Raw genomic sequence first — 10,815 nt, forward strand, 5'->3', positions numbered from 1 at the left:
GCCCCAATTTTTTTTTTTTTAAGATTTTATTTATTTACGTCTCAGAGTGAGCACAGGCAGACAGAATGGCAGGCAGAGGCAGAGGGAGAGGCAGGCTTCCCGCTGAGCAAGGAGCCCGATGCGGGACTGAATCCCAAGATGCTGGGATCACGAGCCAAAGGCAGCCGTTTAACCCACTGAGCCACCCAGGCGCCCCTGGATATTCATTCTTTTTTTTTTTTTTTATTTTTATATTTTATTTATTTATTTGACAGAGAGAGATCACAAGCAGATGGAGAGGTAGGCAGAGAAAGAGAGAGAGGGAAGCAGGCTCCCTGCTGAGCAGAGAGCCCGATGCGGGCCTCGATCCCAGGACCCTGAGATCATGACCTGAGCCGAAGGCAGCGGCTTAACCCACTGAGCCACCCAGGCGCCCTGGATATTCATTCTTAAACATATTACAAGTATTTTGATCTGTCTTATCATTTATCATCTGTTCCTCCATAGGAAAAGTTTTTCCTTTTCCGTGGGGTCAAGTCTGTTGATCTTCTTTCTTACAGTTTCAGACGTTTCTGTCACATGTAGAAAAGCTTCCCTTACTCTTGCATTCCGCAGTTATCTGTTCCAGCTCATGAACAATTCTTATCCATCCACTGTCCCGCCAGGCCAGCCGCAGGGTCTGTCAATGCCCAGCACAGCTCTCTGGCCCCAAGGCAGAGCTCGGCTCCCTAGAGTCCCAGGGCTGGCCAGGACCCTGAAGCTGCTGCGTGCCCAGCCCTGGCCCCAAGCTCTTCTCCAGCTCTGCGGCCACCCGGGGAGCTGCACCCTGGATGGCATCCTGGATGCTATCTAAGTCCCAATGGGTCCTCAGGAGAGCATCATCTAGGGTGAAAAAGCCATCCCGTGTGCGCCGCACTTGGGAGCAGACGGCGGTGGTCTTCAGCTCCAGGCCGATCTCATGCACCAGCCTTCTCAGCTGCTTCTGTGTCTCATGCATGCACTGCACCTCTGTCGGGGACATACAACAGATCCCAAGGCTAGGCGCACAGCCTCCGGTTATCTGATCTAGATCGCACTGTGATACCTCTTGGCTATGTGATCACCTTAACTGAAGACCAAGCTCTCCAGGGCTTTGCTATTCAAAGCGCAGCCCAGGGGCCAGCCCTGAAGGTTGATTAGATGTGCAGAACCTTGGGTTCCACCCAGACCTACAGAATCAGAGTTTGCTCCCCATCCCCCAAGACCTCCAGGGGATTTGTGCACAGGTTAACTTCCAGAAGGCAGCTCTAGTCTAAGACTTAAGGCTCATCTGTAAAATGGGTGGTGAGGAATCTCAAGAGATAATGTACTCAAGGTGCTTATCTTTGGGAGTCCCGGTCAACAGTCAAGAAGCCCTTATGACTCGAGGAGGAGAGAGTAGGAAGGAGGGAGGGGCTGAGCTGGGTGGGACTGGGGAGGTGAGGGCGCTGTCTGATATCCCACGGCTACTTGAAACATTGGGAGGCACTGGAAATGAACCGCTGAGTATAAACTTACTCGCTAAGCTCCGGCTTCAAAGCTAACTTGGCAGCATACAGGACAGGATTGGCCTGTGTGTTCTGTGATGGGCCAAGTTCAGTCCAAGGCTGAGAAGGCAGCTGGCCGCTGGTGCGGTAGCCAGCAGACACCAGGGCGGGCATGGGCTGGCCTCTGCAAGGGCATTCCACAGTGACTCCCCAAACCCAGGAGCCCCGTCTCATGCTCCAACTTCCTGGGGCAACTTACGTATGAGGAATTCCGGAGGCGCAAAGTGGATGCACTGGATGGCCGTGACCAGCATTGGGGACTTGTTCATGGGCCGGATCAAGCCTCTCACAGCCATCTCATAGGCCTCCTGGGTCTGCAAGTCCAGGTTGGAGTACCTGGGGATCAGAAGAGGGCTGGCGTGGGATGGGGAGCCGGGCCCAGTTTACCCCTGGCCCTGCCCCGCTCGTGAAGAGCTTTCCTGAAGCTTTTCCTTCACTTTCCATCTTCCCTGCCCCTCCAGCTGCCCTCTTCTCTGTCCCCTCCAATCCCTAAACGCAGGCTCTGGCCTCCTCTGCAGTCTCCCTGCTTCCTGGCACGGGCGTGCTGTCTGCTCCTGCCCACTGGCTCTAGGTCATGTCATCTGGGTTCCTGGCTTCCCTCTCCACTAAGTCATAAACTCTCACTGAGGCTAGCTGGGGTCTCTTGATCTCCCCTGGTCTCCCCAGGGGCTGGTCTGGCACAAAGAAACACTTCTGGGTGCTGTGGAAGCAAGGGCTGGTCCATGTCTGCTTTCCGGCTGCAAAATGAAAAGTCCTTAGAATCTGCCCCAGGGTGGGCGGAGCCTACAGGGAGCCCAGTGGGCACTTCTCACTTCTTACTCTCCCAGCACCCCCTCAAGGGCCCCTCTCAGGAGAGTGTGGATGGGGCCCTACTTACATCACCAGGGCCTTCTGATGGGAACCCTGGATCAGGGCCAGGATTCGGTCCAGCTTCTCTCTGGTCACATGATCTGGAAAAGCCAAAGGATGGTCAGCCCCCAGTGTCTGCCGAGGACAGGCCACAACAAACTGGCAAACTCCCTTCCCTCAAACCAGCCCCATCCTTGGAACCTGGAGGGGCCCCAGGGCAACCTCTGGTCCCAGGGCTCCCACTCAGGGGCTTGAGAGTCCTTTGAAACTCTTACGAAAGCCCAGGACCCTCTTCTCAGAAAGTTATGCTTGAACTCAGCATTGTGAGGACATTTTTTTTTTTTTTAAAGATTTTATTTATTTATTTGACAGAGAGAGATCACAAGCAGGCAGAGAGGCAGGCGGAGAGAGAGGAGGAAGCAGGCTCCGTGCTGAGCAGAGAGCCCGATGCGGGGCTCGATCCCAGGACCCTGAGATCATGACCTGAGCTGAAGGCAGCGGCTTAACCCACTGAGCCACCCAGGCGCCCCATGTGAGGACATTTTTAAGGGGCTCAAGGACTCCAACTTAAGAATACTTTCTTTGGGAAAGGAGGCTCCAAGCCGTACTATGGCTTATCCAACATTCTAAGCCAGGTCCTCCGAGCCTCAGTCTGGGTTTTTATATGCCAGGGACCCTGGGAGGGAGAGTGCCATCTGTCTGAAAGTAGACACAGATGGCGAGAGGCTCCGCCTGCTAGTCCCGAGTGACTAGGGCATGCAGCAGCTAGGCCTGGGTATTCTCACAGACTGCCAGGAGGCGGACCCTGCGGCCCAGCTGGGCCAGAGTTCTGAGCACAGGGGTGGTGACCAAAGGTCTGCCAGCTCATGCAGAGCCTAGACCTCTGATCTCCTCTGTTTGGCTTTCTTCATGCTGCTGTTCTACCTGAAATGGACCCACCACGACTGCCTCCTCCCTCCTCGACAGCCCAGCTCAAATGCGGCCTCCTCCAGAAACCCCTCCTGGAGCATGTCACTTCTTCATCCTGCCTCCTGCAGCTCTGCCCTTGGGTTTCTGCCCAGCATTTAATTTGCTTTGGTTTGGGACACCGGGGTGGCTTAGTCAGTCAAGTGTCTGCCTTCAGCTTAGGGCATGGCCCCAGGATCGAGACCCACATCGGGCTCCTTGCTCAATGGGGAGCCTGCTTCTCCCTCTGTCTGCAGCTCCTCCTGCTTGTGCTTTTTCTCTCTCTCAGATAAATTTAAAAAATCTTTTAATTTACTTTGGTTTTAACATTATTCTTTAGTTATATAATTGACATACGAATCTTCTTTAAGAAATATGTTTTTAGGGGCGCCTGGGTGGCTCAGTGGGTTAAGCCTCTGCCTTCAGCTCAGGTCATGATCTCAGGGTCCTGGGATCGAGCCCCGAGTCGGGCTCTCTGCTCAGCAGGGAGCCTGCTTCCCTCTCTCTCTGCCTGCCTCTCTGCCTACTTGTGATCTCTCTGTCAAATAAATAAAATAAAATAAGAAGGGAAACCAAACCAAAAAAAAAAAAAATGTTTTTATAAGATTTATTTGAGAGAGAGAGAACGTGCATACACGTGCATGCCAGAAGAAGGGGGAGAGGGAGAGGATCTTAAGTAGGCACCCCTCTTCTTTAAGATTTAGATCAGGGGGCACCCGCGCGGCTCAGTGGGTTAAGTTTCCAACTCTTGATTTCTGCTGAGGTCGTGATCTCAGGGTTGTGACATCAAGCCCTGTGCCGGGCTCCACACTCAGTGTGGAGCCTGCTTAAGATCATCTCCCCTTGCCCCTTCTCCCTGAATGCACATTCTTCCTCTCTCTCTCTCTCTCCCTCTCAAATAAATAAGTGAATAAATAAAATCTTAGAAAAAAAGAAAAAAGAAAGAAATTTAGCTCAGCGTTATTAACAAGCATCTCCCCTCTTCCAAATTCCCGCTGCCTCCCAACCAGAGTGTCAACCTGGTAACTGTCTCTGGACGTGTTTTGGATGCTGACACACTCACCCGTACAGATTACATAGTGTTACTCTGCCACGGTCTTAATCCTGTGCACAAGATGCAGAGGTGTGTGTCAGCTCTCCCTGCTAGACTGAGTTCACTGAGCCTGGGGACCCCATCTGATTCATCATACATCCGCCCCCCAAGAGCCTGGCCCATGGCTGGTGCCCAAAAACATCTGTCAAATAAGAAAATGTAATTGGGGGCACCTGGGTGGCTCAGTCAGTTAATTTTCTGCCTTCAGCTCAGGTCCCCATCCCAGGGTCCCAAAATCGAGCCCCGCATCAGGCTCCCTGCTCAGCAGGGAGTCTGCTTCTCCCTCTCTCTCTGCCTGCCACTCTGCCTACTTGTGCTCTCTGTCAAATAAATAAAATCTAAAACAAAACAAAACAAAAACATAACTGATCTTACAGAAAGTGTTAGAACATTGGGAGTGTAAGAAGTGAAGAATGAGCCATCCAACCGTCCATCCATCCGCCTACCTACCCCCTCCCCCCTCCCATGTCCCAGGCTGTGCACTGCGTGTAACCACAGGCTTGGAATGACATGGTCCCTGCTCCCACGGGGACAGTGTGGGGTGGAAAGACAGATAATAAATAATCACTAATCATGGGGCACCTGGGTGGCTCAGTCAGTTGACCATCTAACTCTTGATTTTGGCTCAGGTCATTATCGCAGAGTCATGGGATCGAGCCCCATATCGAGCTCTGCACCCTGAGCATGGAGTCTGCTTGAGATTCTCTCTCCCTTGTTGCTTTTGCCCTTCCTTCCGCTCTCTGTCTCTAATAAATAAACTTTAAGAAATCACTAATCATTAGTTGGTTCCTGTTCTCAGAGCCCATCTAGTTCATCTGGGGTTAGAGGAGCTTCCCTGGGGAGGTGACATTTGTGCCAGGTCGGGAGGCAGAGGGAACACAGGGCAACTGTACCTGCGAGACAGAACGATGTGCCCACAGGCCTCCAACAGCCAGCCTGAGCGTGCTGGAGTCAGCGGGGCCTGCATGGCCAGTGTGGGGGTGAGAAGCAAGGGAGAGCAAGCGTGAAGGCAGCCACAGCCGCTCTCCTCCCACCGCCCTGGGCTCCTGCGGGCTCTCACCGTACGTTGACTTCTCCACCAGCCGCCCCTCGTCACAGAAGTCATCTGTGGCTTTGCCCAGGAGGCCCCGTACTGTGTAATCCTGCAGGGGCAGGGAAGGAAAGATGTACTCAGAGTCCCTGCTCACCCTTAGCACCGAGGAGGGAGGTGCGCCCAGCAGCTCCCACCCCCGACCTTCTAGACAGGCTGCAGATGGGGGGGTCCTCAGGTCTCCCCGCAGGGAGCCAGGCACTCAGCGCCCACCCAGCCACCCCACTGTGCCCCCCCAGGAAGGGTGCCAGACTCCCCTTTGACAGCAAGCACCTGCCCACAAAGGGCGGTGACCACCCCGTGCCTCCACGTCTCTCCTCTCTAACGAGACCTGACAACTGCTCAGGCCGGGCCCCTCCCACTGCTCCTGGTTGGCTTCTCCCCAGCCTCCAAATACGTGGCTAGCGGCCTCTGCCACACAGAAGTGATGACAGCAGCAGCGATAATAATTTACGGAGTATCTACCATGCGCCAGTGACTGGGCTAAGTACAGTGCATGTAACTTAAACTTCAGAGTGACCCTAGAGAGGAGGTACTATTAGCACTCCCATTTTACAAATGAAAAAAATGGAAGAACATGAGTGTTAAGTAATCTACCCAGGGACCCACAGCTGGCAGAGGGCCAGAAGTCAGTTTCAAAAGGAAGCCATATGGCTCCAGAATCTGTGCTCTTAACCATTAAAAATGGAGGCCCCCTAACACAGCACCTCTGTCCCCACTCATGGTGCCAGACTCCACGGCCCCAGCCCAGAGACAAGCTCCCTGATGCCTGGATGGTGACGTCCACCTCTTAGTTTTGGAGCAGGGGAGCGGGGATGGAGTGGTGTCACGATCAGGCTCTGGGGTTGGACAGATCCAGGTGCAAATCGCAGTTCTGTTCCTTACAGGCTACGCAACCCTGCGCAAATGACATCCCCTCTCTGTGCCAGTGGTCTCATCGGTGAGATGGGTTAACAGCAGATCCCACTTTGTGGGGAAGTGGTGAGGCACCCACAAGGGAATCCACGTGTAGTGCTCAGCAGAGCAGACAGCACACTGTAAGGCTAGAGGTCATTACCACGCTATCCCTACAGTCTCCTCCAGCACCGAGCCATGAAACAAGGCTGGCTGATAACCTGGGTGTTACCCCATGGAGTCCTCTCAGCTTCAGATTTCCTGCCAGTGAGCCCCCGGAAAAGGACCGGGGGCTGAATGAGTTGTCCCCAGCGCCCCCATACCTTGGTGAGGTGAGCGTTGTACATGCTGGTGAGAAGCCTGCATCCATGTCCCACGCCGAGCACTGGAAGACACCCAGGCTGATCTCACACCTGCCTCCCCCCTTCCCGTTGCCCTGGGACCTCCAGCCCCCACAACCACCACCCCCATACTTCCATCTCCAATGCTACTAAAGCCAGCAAGAGGACAAGGACAGTTTCTTCTACAGGGAGCAAGTGAGCTCCCCCAGGGAAGATATGAAATTGTAGGTTTTGGGGCCCACCCATTTGTACTGACTCTGACTCCTGGAAGGGAGGGGCCTTGATCCTTAGTAAGAACCCAGGGAGTTCTGATCCACTCAAAAGAAACACACCAGTGGCTCAGTCACACAGACCTGCCCTCAAATCTGGGGTGGCTCTAAGCATGTCCATTAGCCTCCTTGGGCCTCAGGCTCCCCATCTGTAAAATGGGGATACAAGATACTGTCTGATCCCTGTGTGTGTTGTGAACACTGAGGCAATGCGCAGGAAGTAGTAAGCATAAAGGAAGGGCCCCCAAAAGGGGCATTGTGGCCACTCCCTGCCTCTTCCTGCCTTTTTCTCCCTCTGGCTGAAGGAGAGAATGAGCCTCCATTCACTCCTGGAGCGGGAGGACAGGGAGAGGGAGCATGAGATCATGTCTGCCTGCCTGTGCCCCAGGAAGCGAGATAAGGGGGCTGTGACTACCGCGCATGGAGGATGTGGCCACCGCCTGACCCTAGGGACACAGATGGCTCATGACTCAGGGCTTTGTGTGTCCAGCCCCAGTGACATTCAGACCCTGGCCAGTGGGGCCAGAGTCACGCGCTTGGCTACCCCACACAAGTGATGACAGTTTTTGCTCCCTGGACCAGGGGCGGTCAATAGCCACATGACCCAAACCCAGTCACCTAAGCTCCTGGACACTTCTTTTCCTCGTGAAAATCATAAACCACCTACCTAATAAGGTTGTCATGAAAACACGTGTGTAAAGGACTTCATACTGCACGTGACACGCAGACATCACTTGTTAAAGGTGGGCAATTACGACATCCCCCCTTCTACTAGCTGACCAGACTTGGGGCAGGAAGCAGGGAAGGCAGGCAGTGGCAGGCAATGGCTGTCAGGCTGGAAGTGGGCGGGGTTCGTGGTAACTCGCCCCCATCCCTCACCTCCCCCCACTCCCAGGGTCTTCTCCCAAGACTGTATCACTGCACCCCTGGGCTCACCACACCACCTACCAAGCACCCCAGATGCTTGGGCATCCAGCCGGTGTCCCACGCCAATCTTCAGGCTGGTGAATGCTGGTCCACAGACTAGAAACAAACAAACGGGGTCCCTTTGCTCCCTGGATTGCTGGATCCATCCTCCAGGATGACTTCAGCCTGCACCATGGCTTCATTCCTAGGATGTAGCCTCTTGGAGCCCAAAAGAAGAGCAGTTTGGACTCTCGGGCTTCCCCACTGCAGAATCTGGGGCCTAGAACCATTTCCTCAGTTCCCTGACTCCAGAAAAAGGGCCTGTTACTCTGCCTATCATCGTTCCCCGGGTGAGAGGCTTTGAGGGGACTAGACAGTACACTGGGACGCAACTTTCCTACTCAGCCGCAGCAGAAGGAGAGTCCTGGTCACCCCAGTAAGAAAATGGAGGTGGAAAGTTCCTGAAGGCAGTGAATGGGTCCCAAGTTCTAACCCTAAGGCCAGAACTCACCAGGTGCTCAGGAAATAACTAATGAGGGATGCCTGAGTGGCTCAGTTGGTTAAGCGTCTGCCTTTGGCTCAGATCATGATCCCAGGGTCCTAGGATCCAGTCCCACACTGGGCTTCTTGCTCAGCAGGGAGTCTGGCTTCTCTCTCTGCCTTTCCCCCTGCTCACACTCTCTAATAAATAAATCAAATCTTTAAAGAAATTAAAATAAAAACATTTTTTAAAATGTGCATCAATTATACCTCAATGACGCTATTTAAAAAAAAAAAAAAAAAAAAAGAACGTATGTAGGAATGAGCCAGAAGCATATACACTTCCACAGAACAAGAGGTATCTGGGGGAAGGATACGGGATGGTTAAGTGCCTACTGAATCCAGGCTTTGTTATTTAATGTCAACACTGAGCCTCAGTTTCCTCATTTATGAAATGAGAACAGGACCCACCTCACGTGGTGGTGAAGATTTAATGAAATGGTACTTGGTAAAAGCTTAACATGGTATGTAGTACAGGAGAGATTCTCAGTACATACTTGTTACTGCTATACTGTAGAGTCACTAAATATCACTGCCAAAGGGATTTTAGTAGTTTCTGGCTGAATCCCTCAGTCTTCCTAATCTTGTCTAGTGACAGGGAGCTTATTACAACTAGTTCCATTCTTGGGCAGCTTTGCTGACTAAAAAAGTCACTCTTGGGGTGCCTGGGTGGGGTGGCTCAGTGGGTTAAAGCCTCTGCCTTCAGCTCAGGTCATGATCCCAGGGTCCTGGGATCGAGCCCCTCACCAGGCTCTCTGCTTGGCGGGGACCCTGCTTCCCCTTCTCTCTCTGCCTGCCTCTCTGCCTACTTGTGATCTCTGTCAAATAAATAAATAAAATCTTTAAAAATTTTTAAAAAGTCACTCTTTCCCAAGAGCCCAAAAGTCCCGCCTTAGGACTTCTACCTGAGGGTCTCAATTCCCATCTGGAATCCCAGCATAGCTAAAAGGTCCAGCAAGCTACAGTCCAAGCCAAATCCTCAAGCCTGTTTTTTCAATGGCCCATGAGTTAATTTTTTTTTTCATTTTGCAATGATCCCCCTAAAATCAAGAAAATAATATTTTGTGACATAGGAAAATTATATGAAACTCAAATGTCACTTTCCATAAATAAAGTTCTATTGGAACACAGCTAGGCTCACTGCATTCCATATTGCCTACGGGTTCTTTGCACTACATGGCAGAATCGGGCCTGCAAAGCCTAAAATATTTGCTATCTGGCCCTTTTGCAGGAAAATTTGCCTATTCCTGGTCAAATAAATCTTTCATCCCCGCTGTGGCCTTTCAAGGGACAAGAGTCTGAGCACGCACAGGGACACTGACTCTGAGCACAGACTGCCTGGGAAATGACACCCAAGCCCCTGCCTCAATGTGCCTTACCCAGCGGATGGTTGGTGAGGGTGGGCACACTGGTGGCGGTGAGAGTAAGCGCCTTCTCTTCACCGTCCCCCACGGGACCCAGCAGGAAACGAACACGCTGCTCAGGAGCGGGAGCCTTCCCAGCATTGACACCTGAGTACACAAAGGTCAAGACATCAGGTCAGTTCTGTCCAGACACCTGGGGCAGGTGAGACTGGGAGGTACAGAGACATGGAAAAGAAAGTCCACGATGTAGCGAACAGCAGCAGTTAAGCATCAGGCGCGGGTTCAAAATCTGACTCTATTACCTATGACACCAGACAATACTGTTTAGCCATCTGAACGCAGGGGAAAGTGAGGAATAACGGAGTGTACAGACTCCTTGATTAGGAAAGCGCTCAGCCCAGAGGACTGGGTCACATGACTCCATTTGGCCAGGAGGCTCGGAAGCGGAGATGGACTCCCGGGAGAACAGGAGCAGGATCGTGGGTCTGCTTCGAGGGGCTCACCCTTCAGAAGCTGCAGCTCCACGGTGTCCCGCACGTGCTTCCATTTCAGCCCCGGGGGCTTGTAGACCGCGAAGAGCCCGTGGAGCCGCGCCAGGCCGCGGGACCCCATCCCCGAAGCCCGCGCGGCGCCCGCTGGTGAAGTAGCTGCACCCGAACGGAAGTGCCGTACGGTCCCCCTCCCAAATGTGGTCCGGACCATGGGTGCCGCCATGTTTCGTAGCCGGAAGAGGTTCACGTCCTATTGGCCTCGGGGAAAACGCACGGAAGAGAGGACAGTAGGGCCCGACGCTGAACCTCGAGCGGAAATCACTCGGGGACCCTTTCTGGGAGTGAGGGGAAATGGGGAGTTTTGCTTCGGTGGGAATAGATGGTAGACAGGTCGCCTGGGTTTCCTTCTCATACTGAGCGATAGGGCCCTCTCCTGTCCGTGCTACGATTTTTCCTCCTTCAAAGGCCCTTCTGGGCGCTCTGCGGCTG

At 53.1% G+C, this 10,815-nt stretch overlaps 1 protein-coding gene across 1 annotated transcript; it reads right to left on the reverse strand.

Annotated features, from left to right (window-relative positions):
- Positions 1 to 473: 473 nt before the first annotated feature.
- TRUB2 (TruB pseudouridine synthase family member 2) lies at positions 474 to 10,562 on the reverse strand. Its single transcript, XM_047700181.1, has 8 exons — positions 10,339 to 10,562; positions 9,851 to 9,982; positions 7,974 to 8,048; positions 6,739 to 6,800; positions 5,492 to 5,573; positions 2,422 to 2,494; positions 1,744 to 1,880; positions 474 to 987 (listed from the first exon to the last, which is right to left on the reverse strand). Exons 1-8 carry the CDS (start codon positions 10,547 to 10,549, stop codon positions 662 to 664), a joined length of 1,098 nt encoding a protein of 365 aa, XP_047556137.1. The 5' UTR covers positions 10,550 to 10,562; the 3' UTR covers positions 474 to 661.
- Between the last annotated feature and the right edge of the window lie 253 nt (positions 10,563 to 10,815).

The sequence above is a fragment of the Lutra lutra genome, chromosome 13 (assembly GCF_902655055.1).
Source record: "Lutra lutra chromosome 13, mLutLut1.2, whole genome shotgun sequence".
In the NCBI taxonomy this organism is placed as follows: domain Eukaryota; kingdom Metazoa; phylum Chordata; class Mammalia; order Carnivora; family Mustelidae; genus Lutra; species Lutra lutra.

Coding starts and splice junctions, on each gene's coding strand:
- TRUB2 (XM_047700181.1), bottom strand. CDS start 10,549: ATGGCGGCACCCATGGTCCGGACCACATTTGGGAGGGGGACCGTACGG. Junction 5,574..6,738: donor ACAACGCTCACCTCACCAAG/GTATGGGGGCGC, acceptor CTGCCCCTGCAG/GATTACACAGTACGGGGCCT. Junction 1,881..2,421: donor CATCAGAAGGCCCTGGTGAT/GTAAGTAGGGCC, acceptor TCTGATCCCCAG/GTACTCCAACCTGGACTTGC.